The sequence below is a fragment of the Dromaius novaehollandiae genome, chromosome 13 (assembly GCF_036370855.1).
Source record: "Dromaius novaehollandiae isolate bDroNov1 chromosome 13, bDroNov1.hap1, whole genome shotgun sequence".
NCBI classification, from domain to species: domain Eukaryota; kingdom Metazoa; phylum Chordata; class Aves; order Casuariiformes; family Dromaiidae; genus Dromaius; species Dromaius novaehollandiae.
In genome coordinates, this window is record NC_088110.1 from 4985126 (window position 1) to 4999455 (window position 14330).

At 37.9% G+C, this 14330-nt stretch overlaps 1 protein-coding gene across 4 annotated transcripts in view; it reads left to right on the forward strand.

The window, feature by feature from the left end:
- The window catches only part of ESRP2 (epithelial splicing regulatory protein 2), a 45406-nt gene extending 32507 nt beyond the window's left edge, over positions 1–12899 (forward strand). For 2 of the 4 annotated variants that reach the window (XM_026102072.2, XM_026102071.2), the window contains exons 15-17: positions 252–429; positions 9681–9792; positions 12763–12899. In XM_026102072.2, the coding sequence (XP_025957857.1) occupies positions 252–429; positions 9681–9770 (268 nt within the window). In that variant the 3' untranslated portion in view covers positions 9771–9792; positions 12763–12899. Of the gene's footprint in view, positions 1–251; positions 430–2242; positions 2328–2500; positions 2535–9680; positions 9793–12762 lie in introns of those variants that run through there. The other 2 variants (XR_010391368.1, XM_064519493.1) reach the window with 2 other exon arrangements.
- Positions 12900–14330: the final 1431 nt, after the last annotated feature.

Below are 14330 nucleotides of genomic sequence, written 5' to 3' on the forward strand. Positions count from 1 at the left end.
ATCTATTTTCCTTTCCCTCCCCTCCCTAAAAAAATAAATTATCAAGTGGTGAAAAGAGAAATGAAGGAAGTTCACAAAGCAGTCCACATCAGGGCTGCTCGTTTTCTTGTTTCTAGTGTTTTCCCCTTTTTTCTTTGGGGGGGGGGGGGGGGGGGGGGAGGATGTTAAATTTTTAGTTTCATCTTTGCATGCTCCAAGTGCCAAACCATTCATTGGTTTTCATAACAATTTTGCCCCTCTTTCTCTTTCAGCCCTCCAGTATCCCCTACCACAGTGGGGTATATTGCAGCTCCTCCAGGAGCTGTAGCGGCTGCTGCCACTGCCACCCACACTCCAATTCTGCCCCAGCCTGGAGCTTTAGTCCGTATGCAGGGCTTGCCATATAACACAGGAATGAAGGAGATTCTCAGTTTCTTCCAGGGATACCAGGTTAGTGTGCAGTCTCTCTCCTTGATAATGTATTTGGACCTCTGAGTAGTGATCACTGGGTTTCAGAATGAGCAAGTATGTGCTTTTGGAGAATGATGAACAAGAATGCAAGCTGCATGTTCTTTATTTAATTGGCAGACAGCCAGTTTGTAGTATAAAATTTGCTTTATTTCTTTTATAATAAACATTCTGATTTGAAAGCAATAATCTATGGTTCACATGCAAGACTGAAGTGTTGAAGACTGCTGAGAGCAAATTTCTAGTACAAAAGGCTCGCTCTGTGACCTGGGTGTGGTGACTTGCATTGCAAAAGGCGATGGAGAGAGACACCTCTGTCAGACACTCTTGCAAGACCTAATTATTTTGGTTACAGGCAGGAACATTTTACATTAAAACTGCATTACATGGCAACCTAAAGGAAAACTATTCTCCAGCTCATGTTGTAGTGATAGCAAATATAACTTCAGCTGGTATCTAATGATTCAGTGCTCTATCAATGGGCAAACACACACAAATTTATCTTGAGGAAAATATAAAAACAAAAGTCACGTACAAACTATTTTTTCAGCAGCATATATTTGAATATGTGAAATGGGGTTCTTTCCATGTATTCTGCCTTTCATCTCAAAGGATACGATACCTTTATCCATATTTTGTCATCGGATAGTTGCTAAAAGGAAAAATAATTGAATCTGTGGTGAGTATTTAGCATCTGTGGATAACAGCACTGCTACAAATATCAAATATGTCCTTTTGGTACTACTCAAGCCCTGACCTAGAATTCTTTTGGTGGATCTCAAACCACTGTACAAGTGATATGAGTGAAAAGAAGAAAACTTCTGTATGAGTCTGTCCTTCAAAATTCTGTAAGTTGGGTAGCAGTCATATTGCAGGCTGTTATTGTTAAAGGCTGATATGCAAATAATCTGTTTTAATGGGTAGCAGCAGTTAACACAAAATGTTTAGGCACAGTATATTTTCCTTTATTATTAATTTTTTAAAGGACAGTGGGCTTTATTTTGTAAAGCCAGATGTCTGCTGTATAAATGAGTGTAGACTGAGCACAGATGTTTAACTATATATGTTCAGCATTTTGAATATTAGGCAGATATTGTGCTATACCTGTTGTGGCTTCTCTTAAAATGCTAAGTCTATGTTGGAAAATACTTTTGTATATTTGCTTTTTCAGTAGAAAAAATTTGAAAATCATCTTATAAAAAGTGTGATGAATATTACAGTCAGATTAAAAACATACTAAACTTAATGAGTTTTATTTTAGGTTTTTTTTCCTTCTTCAACAGAATATTTTCAGAGTTTAAACCAAATTCAGTTGTGTGTGGACCCCCCCCCCCAACTTACAGTAGTAATCATTCATCTGTTGCTTAGCCATTGATATCTTACCTTTTTCTCAACTGACTGGGGAGTTTGGTGGATGGATGGTGGTCGTATTAGAGCCTTAGCAGGGAAAGACTATTTTCTAAATTGAAGTTCAGATAGCGCAGGTATGCCATTGAAAAATGAGACCTGTCCCTGTCTGTGCATGGAAAGGGTCAGTGACTTTTAACTTCTAGGAGCTCTGTCATCTACTAAATCTTCAATTTAGTGAAACTGGACTTTGGTCTTGGGGCTGAATTTGCCCTTTTTCCTGTTTCTGCATTTGGAAAGTAGCTTACAGTGTTTGTATTGCATAATCCAATGTTTCAGCTTAATAAAAATTTTGCTATAAGATGAAAACTATTTATATTCTTCTGCTGCAACCTCCTGTCATCATCAATTACTGTTATTAAATTGGTCACCTCTTTGATTTCTTTAGAAGATGTTGTCCAAATGAGATCGGGTTCAATATCTTATAAAGGAGCCAAGGAATTATTTTGAATTGTTCTTGGATCCCGCATGTGGTAATGCTAGTTTTATACTTGCTCATTCCTTTAGGGGGAAAAAGAGGTGGTGACTTACTGTTCTGGGACAATATTGTGTCTCTAGAAGAATAACTGATTTTTATTTTTTTTTCTCCCCTCCTCCCCCTTCCGCTCTCCTCACATCATTTTTTCACTTTCTGCTGCTACCGAAGGATGCATTGCACGATGCTTCTGGTTGTTTATAAAGTGAGCCCTTATTAATCATTAGTGGTTTGGGCGTGGTTTTGATCTCTGTATAATTAATTGATGTTGGTATTCAATGGGCTTGGGAACCAGATCTGAGATGCTGAGATTGAAAGGTGATTTTTGTCTTTGTATGTCCTCATCTGAAAGGAACAAGTTTTAAGTTTTAGTTCTTGCTTTATTCTCTTCTGTTTCCTTCCTTCAGTCTTCATGGGCTCCATATATTGCATGTAAGCACATGTTGCTACTTAAGTGAAAGCATCTTTCATACCAGACCTGCCTCTTAATAGACTTTGCTTATCATCAGCTTCAACAAGCTGGTCTCAACATCAGTACATGCTTCTAATAGTAAATAATGTAAAAATTCTGCAGATCTGCATTTTAATTTATTTTATCAGCACTAGCTTCTTGTTTAGTGGTCCAGTAGCTCGATTTCTTCTTCTAGCTCTGCTTTCTTGAATTCTTACTGCCAATTCCCTCAAGTTTGCATGTGTTTAATGCATCTTGCATTAAATAATCTTGAAAAACTTGTGAAGATTTTAATAGTAAATCTCTGGAGATAGTAATTTTCCCCATCACCTTTCTGTATAATATTTTAGCGTACTGTAAATACTAGTGTAATCTAATCTTCAAAATATTTAATAATAGCACTTTCTGATCCAGTCATTAATTCACATTAAAACTGCTTTTTAGTATTATTGTAATGCAGGACCTATGATTCCAGTCATATATTGACTGTATAGCTAAAGGATACTTGGAAAAAAAATCTTACAATTCAAACAGGACAATAGGATGACAGTGGTTGCTCTGATAGGGCTTAAAATACCAGCTGCTCAGCATGTGTTTGTCCTTGGGTGGTGGTTTTATGTGAAGTTGTTTGTGCATATCAGAACAAAACTTTTCAGAAAGAAAGAATCTTTGCTTAAAATACTGGCGAAATCCTCTATGTATTTTTTTCTCTTAGCCACTAACTGAATCAACGAGGAATACTTCTGGTCTCCAAATGATGACCTAACTTTTTTTATGCGTCTTATGAGCATACAGATGTATTGCTACCATTGACGGAGTTGGCATTCCAACAAGAACTGTTAGGTTTATTTACAAATAAATGCAAGTTCACTGTGCCTGTGGTCTTAGCTGACCAAAAGCTAAATCACAACTGTTTTATTAGCTAGGATTCAGCACGCATTTAGTGGTAGTTGCCCAGTTTCTGGGAGGTTGGCATGAATGGAAATCAAAGTTGTGTCCACCTGTAAAAGACCGTGCGGGCTAGTTCTTGGAAAGCAGACTTGCTATTTCATTAGCTTGTGTATTAGTCTAATAGTATGTTCCATTCAGAAGTATTCATATATTAAACTAAGAGAAGTCTAAGATTTAAGGGATCATGGTCACCATCTGAGTTTTATTTAAAGCCTGCTGAATTTGCTGAAAAAGGCTAGGATGGCAACTTGGTAACTCTTTTGTTTATGTATTTTTATGTAGGGCAAGCATAAAATAAATTAATATCCTTTAAACCTGTTCTGGGCTTAGGTGCCTTTTATCTGCAGCTAAAAAGAGCTTTTGCGGTGTATTAATCCTCTGAGTCTTCGGAGGCCCAGAATTCAAGGCTTATTGTTTGGGTTGTTGTGTTTAAAACAGTAATGAGGAGGTGGAGGGAAATGGATGGCTAAATTCCAAGGGCATTAACAACCTCTCCCTCTTTCTATTTTATATCAGGACAGCAGGCTTCATTGTTGCTGACTTTTTAGGGATTAGTTTTTTTTTTTTTCCTCTAAAATGCATGCTTGAACAAAGAAGTATTCTCTGCTTCCTTTGGGTTCCTTTTTGAAATCTGATGCTTCATAGTCTGAGAGGGATACCCCATCGTCTGCCTGCCAGTTCCAGGCATAGCACCTTCTGACTAGGGAAGGGAAAGGAGAGAAGATACGGCAGAAGGAGAACACCCAACTACTGTAGTATTCAAAGCCAGTAGGCAATATGGACAGTAGTGTATGCCCACTGCCTGGGATATAGCATGCTGTTTGTTTTGCTTTGTTCCTAAATTTACCTTCCATCTGGAAGTGTTGCATGTATGGACAGAGCATCTACAATAATGGGATTAGTAAATAAGTGATTACTGTTTCTGTCGGATGCCTGCCATGCTTGAAGTAACACACTTAAGTGGCAACATCTTCAAGCTCTGTTTTTGCGAATGACTAGGCAATGCAAGCTTCATTTTCTGTTCCACAAAACACTAAGGTGGCTGCCATTGCTTGTATCAATACTCTAAAAATATAATTGATATATTTTAGTGGCAAAGCTTTTTAAAGATATTTCTGCCTACTCTTGTGCCAAGGGTTGCAATCACCTGAGTTTAGCTTATGCAACTGTTTGTGGGCCTGGATGACCAAAGCCCTCAGAACAAAAAGGTGAGGAATAGTGTACTGTACCTCAAGCCAGAAGGAAACAGGTGTCAAGCAGAAATATTTTGTTTTCTGCAGCAGCAAAACTAGTCATCATCAAATTGGACTTTTTATATTCCAGGCTTATTTTATCTGGATTTTTTCCAAAGCACCAGAGAGCTGGCTTTCTTCTCTTGGGAGCTGTTCTGTGATAAGAGTTTATAGCATCTTAGGGGAGCCTGATGACAGATTATCAATAGTTAGGCTAGAATCACAGCTGCAGTCCTGAAGTGGCCATTCTGCCTTTGCAGTTTTCTTTCTCTTTTCAGGTGGGAACTATTTTTGCTTTTCGCTTCCGCTTGCTTTTTCCCCACTTCAATTGGGACTTGTCTAAATAGACTTCATATATTAACTTAATTATGCTGCTTCTGAACAATGGACTTTTTTCCTTGAATCCCTTTGCATATGCCATTTTAGACTGCACTGTTTTTGTGTACACAGTAGCAGTTGCAAAAATGAAATAAACATCAGTGTCTGGCTGGTTAGTGACCTGGTGAAATCTGTGCACAGATCGTGAGGGTACAAGGACAGGCCTGTGTACCTGTTAAGGTAGCAGGTATCTCTGAAAGCAATCTGAAGAAAAAGCACCCATGCAATGGCAGTGGTAAGGAGTGAGCACGGTATACTGCCTCTATTAACCAGTGTGTCTCTGATTGTTTGCTGTCACCTTAAAAAGCTTTGCACTGCAGTCAGCATAGCAGATAGTCTCTCTGGGAGATGCTACTATACTGGAGGTAATTGTTGGTCAGAAATGATTGCCTCTTTTAGGAGAGAGGAGTCAGTGTTATTATTCTTTAATATACACGAGTTGATATATATCATTTCAAATGTTAAATTAATACCTTAGAAAGGTAGATAAGCTTGTAAGGTAAACCACTGGTGCTGTGAAGGAGCAGCAAGTCCTTCAGAAAACATGGGTTTGCTTTAGTCTTGTCACTGACAAATCTGTCTCTGTCAATGACAGTCTTGTCGCTGCCTTAAGCTATAAAAGTCCCCACTGCCACTGCAAGCGAAAGTGTGTGGGGAACAGGAAAGTGTAGAAAAATGTATTTGAATTTGGCTTATATGATTCTGCAATGTATAATAGGAAAAATAAATACAGACATCTTTGTTTTATGAGACTTATTTGAGAGAGGGAGAATTTGTCATCTCTCCTGACTAAAAGAGGATTGGTGGTGTGCATGTGTGGGTACATGTGTATATTCATGTAAGTATAAAAGTTAAGAGCTCCGCAGGTTAGAATTAGAAGGCTGAAAAATATGCCACAGAAAAATTCTTCCTAAAATCTGTAAATTCTCTTCATTTGCTTAAATGAAACTATTACAAAGTTTGCTGCTTTTATAAACAATGTTCCTGAAGGGATTTTACAACACAGAGGCCCTAATGGTTTTCCAGTAAATCCTGAAAGCAGTGATCTATTCTGATGTTACTGCCAGAGTGACAAAAGATTGTTGTTGCCAGTGAATCTGATGAGAATAATAGCCATTTCTTAAACAAAAATAAAAAGCAAATCTGCCAGTACTTGCAGAAATGCTTGTGTAGCTTTCCAGTCCAAACTGATTTTGTTCTTCAGGATCATCTTCATCATTCCAATATCATCTCTCTCTTCCTGTCAGCTGCATTTTTTTTGTTCTGTGTATGTGCTGCTTTTGTTTGCTATCTTGCAGCCTACAGTAGAACTAATTATTGCCCCCAGGTTTTTATTTAGTCACCACTTGCAAAGGATCTGTTTTGCTTCCTTCTCCTAGGTTAGGTTCTAAACGCAGACCTTATCCTATACATAGTTCCCATCTTTCTTGGTCTTTGATCACTGGAAAAGGTTAGTATAGCACATGAGGGTGTGCTGAAAATCATACCTTGACTACCTTAGCACCTGAGGTTGAATTTTCCAGTGGAGCTCTTAAATTAACAACGGTATTCTGTGTGCTCTTCCGTACGTGATTAAGGTGGACTTCTTGATGGCTGCTTCAAGGGGCAGAGAGAGAAGTTCCTTTATTGTCTGAATTTGTTCTTGTATTTTCCTTCAGTCATTCTAGGAAATGGGTTTCTCCATCTTCTATGAGCATGTCAGAGCATCCAATCTAATAGGATGAGATGACAGAAAATTTCAGTAGAAATGTATTTCATAGATAACTAATGGCAGGGCAGGTAACAAGCAAGATCTGCGGTAGCATCGTTCCAGTAGACAGCTATATTTTAACGCTCTAGTTGACATACTGAGGGTAAGTGGAAGCCACTGTGTGAGAAAGTTGTGAGCTCAGAGCTCTCAGAAGAGAGAAGGCAGCAGGTCTGAGGAAAAAGAGGCTGTGTTTCAATTCTGAAATGCAAGAGAAGTGGGAATGAGATGATAAGGGGATAAGAAGAGGGTGGTGGAGGCAGTAACAGTGAGGTCTGCCTTTAATTTTATTTATTTTTAATTAAATGGGAATTACTGCAGTACATAGTAACAACTTACCAGCCACTTGAGTGTGTTAGAGTGGCTATTGAAGGGCCAAACTTCATATTGTATTTTCAAATAACTTATACAAAAAACAAGTAACAAAAATGTAGCTCAGTGAACTTGCAACTGGACATATGGGGGAGTTAAATCAGTAGGTGGTGTTTTTTCAAATCTAAATGGAAGTAGAATTAGGCCCACTGCATTGCAGGCAAAGGTAGCAGAATTGTATTTCCATTTTGAGCAATAGGAGTATAGTTTCATCCTTGGGTTTACACTGCATGTTCTGTGATAGACTAGCCTGGGTGACTTGGTGTTCTTGTTTTGTTCTTGGGGGGTTTTGAAATGCACACAGAATCTGAAATATTCGTGCTATATTATTTCCTCAGGCAAGTTAGAATAGTTGCCATTTCCTTCACAGGGAGCTATTTCCTAGCTTGGTTTGCAATACTTCTTTTTGAAATTTGTAATTTTGAAGAATTTCTTATTCTATAACTTCTGTTTTAATTATATGAAGTCTTTCACCTATCTTTCTTGTGATTAGAAGTTGCTTCTATCAGTAGGTATTCTGAGTTTTTTGTATAGGCCTAAGCTCCAACCACTTTGACAATTCTGTGCTGGATAACTTTCCCACTTTCACGTTTTCCTCGTGGCTTATGTATTTCAAGTATAACCTTTTAAAACATTGTCCCTCACTAGAGGCTATATGGCTTTACCTACTGTACATCTACTGATAATCTAAAGTATGTACTATCTTGAGACATTCCTTCCAAAGAGTAAACCTACGTTTTGTAGATTTGTTTCAAGGGCAGGTCTGGGAACTGATAATTCTAATATTTGCACGGTCTGGTTGCCCTGGCAGAGACTATCTAGAAAACACTTCTTATATTTGTCTTTTACTTAATGGCATGGGTCTAGATGTGAAGGTGGCTAGAATTCGGTAGTAAAAATTCTAGGGGGTTCTTTTCTTTGTTTTCTGGGCTCTTGGTTATTGTCCTTTGTGGAAGGTGTATAATGTGATGGTTTGGGGTTTTTTTCTTTTTCTTTTTTAAACTTTACTTCGGATAGATACAATGTCCTGTGTTCCCAAATATAATGGCTTTTTCTCCCTAAGCTGGCAGGAGACTTTTTTTGTGTTGTAGAAATATCAAAGGAAGGTGGCATAGTATGTGTATCTTATGTGCATTTGGCAATCCTCTAAAATGTTAGTGCAAGAAAGCCGTTGTGGGGAAGACAGGAAACTTTTCCTCTTGCCACTGAAAGGATGTAGTATAACTTGAGTTATGCTAAACATTTTGCTTTCTGGATTACAGAAACCACTTCAGCAGTCTCTATAGTATGTGCAAGAATGCTCAGTCCCTTTACAGGATATGCAATTTTGGAGAGATCATGAGATACAGAATAATGTTTCATACCCCCCAAGATCTACTTTCTGACTGTAGATTTCATGTTTGTACCAGGCCTTCCAGTAGTAGGCCCTCTGGATGCGTGATTACTGCTCGGATTCAGAATCTCAAATATCTCTTAGATCTGATCCACATGTGTTTTTTTTTTTTTAATTGGTTTGACTATACTGTAGAGTCGCTATATTTTTATTTGAAATATTCTGCTACTACAAATCTAGGGAATGCAGCTATACTGTGTGGGATTTTTTTTCCCTATATGGAAATAAGCTATACCAGTATAAATGTTTTCACCCTGGGACATTGTATTTCTTCAACTACATTGGTATAGTCTATGTAATGCAAGTATCATATGCAGCTGAAGTGTTTATCATTCTGCCTCCGTGAAGCTGCAGTTTACTTCCATGACAGCATGCAAGATCTGAATGAGATCCGTATGCTTCTTCTAATCCCCCACTTCAGTATGTGCACTCTGGAAGACGCTCGGTTGTCCCAGTGAGAGTCATTATTGGAAGCCTGATTATGCAGACTTCAGAGTTTTGTTACCTGACGCTGCTGCCTCACAAGTATAAGGAAAAAGGGAGTACTTGGTGGTCTAAATTGTTTCCCTGCCTTGTTAAGGAGTAGTTCAAATATACAGTTCAGAATATTCCCCATGTGCTTTACTTTAAATCCATTTCTACAACCAGTAATTCAGCTGATGTATTTTATATCTTGCATAAAAGTAGTGTCTGTCAAATCCACTGTCTCCTGCCAGTTGTTATGGCTGATGCTCTTAATTATGGTTGCAAATGATAGTCTGTGTGGCTTGCTGTACCAGAACTGTTCCTTCTCTTGCTGATTATCATATATCACACTTGTACTGTAGTATGCACCCGATGACTACAATGGCCTTATTCAGCTGAGCGATCAAGCAAGGAGTGTGTTACAAGCACCGAAAGAGTGGGTCTGTTTGTAACTCTTTGTAACTTCTGAAGAAGGTAAGATGCGTCTGGCAGAAACTGGTTCTCCAGTGGTGAATGGGAAGGGAAAGAAGGGCTTGGTGATATGGAGATTTCATTCCCCCCGTCCCCCCTTTCTTAGCTTTTGTTGGGATCCTTGCTTTAATCTTTCTGCTTTTGTCCTATTAAAAAAATCAGCTAACCTAAGGAAACAGGCCACTTGTGATTGGTAGTTGATGTGATAGCAATGGTGGAGGTAGTGTGATTGCCTGGTTTTGTGCAAAGCGTGTATACAACTTCCATAAGGATTTATTAGTGTTTGTTTTTGTGTGAAGTTCCCAGTCCAGTAACTTTTAACATAGCATAGAAGATGGATTTGTCTTGATATGGCTACAGGAGACACATACAAATGCATGTGCAAAAAGCCCCAGACCCTTGGCTTTCTCACTTCTGTATTATATAGCTACCTAGAGATTAATTTCTCTCTGTTTCTTGATCTCACTCAATGTGAACTATTAAATTCTTCTTTGGGAAAGGTTTCTTTGGCATGGTGACTTTTTAATGCAACTGGCTTAATTTGCTAATGGTAAATTTGCTTGCTTTCCCCAGCATTTTTTAGCACTAATGCATGATTCTTAAAGAAATTTCATTGTAACCCAGATGGAGTTTATGACTTCCAAATACTATTGTATTCCCTTCAAAATGCTACTGATTAGTTACTCAGTTCCTCATGACTTTTTTTTTTCTTTCTTTTTTGAGAGAAAGTATAGTAGCTTGAAAACGACTGAGTTGATGGCAATTACATTAGAGTAGCTTTTCTATGAAAATTCTGCTATCAAGGTACAGTATTTGACTGCCCTTTTTTGCACTAAAACTAGTAGATCTGCTAGGGAACAAATCAAGTCTGGTCTGGTGTACAAAAGAATACCCTTTATTACTCTGAGCATGTCCACACACTTATGCAAACTTGGACAATCTGTTTGGCTCTCTTGTTTTACCCAGATCATCTGGGAAACCAGGTCAGCAGTAGGGTCCTACTATGTATGAGACAGAAGCCATCTTTGACTAGAAAATGATACATGGAGTAGCTCATCCTAAACTCTAAGCAGTCCAAAATACTATCATACAAATGGCACTCTCTTGAGAACAAACCATCCAGAAAGATCTGTACCGATTTGAATCTAATTCTATTAAAATATATATATATACATAAATCTATCTATATAGATAAAACTAAAACAAATCTATATAGATAAAACTATAACAATAGTGTGCATAGTGTGTCTTAAAATGAAATTGAAAAGTTTTATTTAACTCTTTTAATTGTTGCTTGCAGACTGGGTAGACTTTTCTACTAACTTTCTATACAACTCTCTCTTATAGAATGAATTTCTAGACCCTGACTTTGGAGTTCCGTAAACTACTCTTTAAAGCTCTCTTTTTGTGCTCAGTGGTCTAGCTGTACTTCATATGTATTTTCAACTGACTTGTGTTCTGCAATATTAAACTTGTATTCAGGACTGACACTAAATAACTAGATTTCATTATTAACAGTAAAGAGCTATTTCAGTGTGTCTCTTAGCGCAGGCCAGTGGCCTAACCCAAATTGTGCACAATTTTCTCTTTGCACACAGTATTGTTCTGAAGTAAACCAAGATTATATCCAAACCTGAACTGGGCTTCTGACATGTTTTATTTGTCTTTGAATTTTTTTCTGCATGCTGTTTCCTGACTAATTTTACTTCTGTAAGAAATACTGTATCGCTTAATGGATATGAAGTTGTCTGTGCTAACTGTCCTTATATGCACTTTTAGTTACTAATACGTACTGTTGCTTAGAGCTTAAGAATACTTTTACTGCCTGCTAAGTGTTTGGGTGAGTGAAGTTCTGGCATATACTTGCTTTATTTTTATATGATTAAATATAAAGCTGATCAGAAACTGGTACTAGTAATAACTGAGAAGTCTAATATTTCTCGCAGTATACCAGGCATGCATAAGATCCATTAAAAAATTAAATCCTTAAGTATTTTACCCTTTTGTAAACTCATGAGGACATATGCCACACAAAGTTAACTTGCATCAATTCCATACTCGTAAAACTGGTTGGTCTTCCAGCACAGATCATGTGTGTTTTGTCTGGCACTGATTTCTCCAACAAGCTAATCTAGTGTGCTGATCTTTTAGTCCTTCAGCCTTTCGTTTCTAAACTTCACTCGGATCCATTTCTATCCAATATACAAATGGGACTTCCAAGCTCAGCCTGGAAGGTCTACCAGCATGTCGTAAGAAATGGCTGGGGTACCATAGGGAAGACAGATTTGTCTGATTGATAGACAACTCAGCACTTTGAAACTGCCTTTAAAGAATTCATCAGGGCAAACTCTCTCCAAAGGGAATTAACTGCAAGGACAGAATAGTCTCTCTTGTTATCCTGCCTTTTTCTTAGCTTTGTTTAAATTACAGTAAAGTTTTTCTTTGATTCAGCTGAAGTACTGTACAAAATGTTACTTTGTTTCACAGAACAATCTTTCTTGGGCTGTGTATGTGTGAGTTGAGCTAATCCTCCCAACATCGCTCTCTTATCGCTCTATCCATCTCTGTCACCTGGTCAGTATTCCACATAATACAAGAACTTACTCCCTGAACACCTGGACTTTCTTGCTCAGTTTACCCTTACTGACATTTAAGTCTTTCTTTCCTTGTCAACCTTTAATCTGAATTACTTCTGTAACAAATTCTTTGCATGGAATTATTTCTACATTGTTTTGTCCAGCACACCAACAGAATAAAAGCTGCTGCTATTCTCCAAGCTAAACTAAAAGCTGAAGTCTGTTCCATCTTCAGTCCCTTCTCCTCTTTTCCCATTCTTGCATCCAAAATCTTTTCGCTGGAAACACAGGAATGGAATAAACCGGCAAGAACACACAGCATTGAAAGCTGAAGTTTCCAGGTGTGGTCTCTGGTCTTAACAGTTTTGTTTCCCTTTGTGTTCTTGTGCCCTTGCAGCTCCACTCAGATTCCATCCTCGTGCTTTACAACTTTAGTGGCCAGCCCAGTGGAGAGGCATTGGTGACTTTTCCAAGTCTGGATCTAGCTAAGAAAGCAGTGGCTGAGAAAAACGGACAGCTCTTGGGAAGCCGCTATGTAGAACTGTACCTGGTCTAACTAAACACTCTTGAGGGGAGGGGGGGAAAGTTGCGCTGAACACCGTGCCTTTTACACAATACTGAGTCTTCCCCTGCCACCCAGGCAGCAGCGCATGTGCCTTTTTCAGCATGATACGCTGGAATATAGAGTGGTGTCCTGTATTTAATTTACAAAATGGTGTATCCTATGCCAAAGATGAAGAAAAACAAATCATACAATTAATTTACTTAATTTCTACTGTACTTGTTTAAAAACAAACCAAAAACCCTCCTGCCATCTGGTTACTTCTGAAGACAGTCTAATAGCACTTCAGCTATCACAGCCATGGGAGAAACCTATTGCCTGTTCAGTAGCATTTGAAGTGGAAAGCAAAGCTTGAGTCATTCAGATTCTGTGTTTAATTTTTAAGACTTTACACTTGGCAAAGTTTCTGGTTTTTGTAGAGTTTAAATGCCTTTAGAAAGGGCTTTTGGACTGTGCAGCTTTCCCAATTCAAAGCATGAATGCTATTGATTTTGTTGTTGTTCTTGACTGAAAAATACCAGGATGCTGGACTTAAATGCAGTAGCGCTTTCTCATGTTGTCATTCTGTTGTTTTGCAAAAGCCATATTTGTCTTTCCTACCAGTGTACTGCTGCCAATGTAAAGCAAAAAAAAAATAATAATAATAAAAAAGGCAAAACCAGAAAAAAATCCTCCCCCAAACTTTTAATCTCCACAGGACAAAAATGGCACATAAACCTGAGTACTAATAAGTTATATTTTTTTATTTAAGCATAATAGCTTTCAGATACTGTATTAAAGATTTTGCTCTAGTTTATGTGCATGCAATTTGTTTACATCTTTAAACTACTTTATTTGTATATTATGAAGCAACAAGATATGTTGAAATCTAAATTCTCTAGTGCATGCTTTTTTCTTTTTCCCTGTGTGTGTATATACATAAGCTAGAAGAAGTACTTTTACGTCATGTAGCATGTGTTTAAAAAAGACATCTGCTGTAGAAGCACTAAGTGACTTTGTTTTTACTGTGCCTTACTTCAAATCTATTCCAAGTGCAATACCAGCAGAGCAAAATGTAATGAATCCTTTTGTGACAGGTTCATGGATGTCTGGATTGATCTTTTTTGTTAGTGTACAATTTGAGTTGTACTTAAAAGAACTGAATGATGTATGCTTCTTTATATTACAACAAATAAAAGAGATGCTTACAATGCATACTGGCTTTTTAAAGTACATTATACTTTGTTTAAATGTACTTTCATGGGTCATCATTCTCTGATAAATAACTTTTTACCCATTTCTTCTTCCCTAGATCCTGGATTAGGTAAGCATACATACTGTGAATTGGGGTGGTTCTCTCTCTCTCTCTCTCTCTCTCTCTCTCTCTCTCTCTCTCTCTCTCTCTCTCTCTCTCTCTCTCTCTC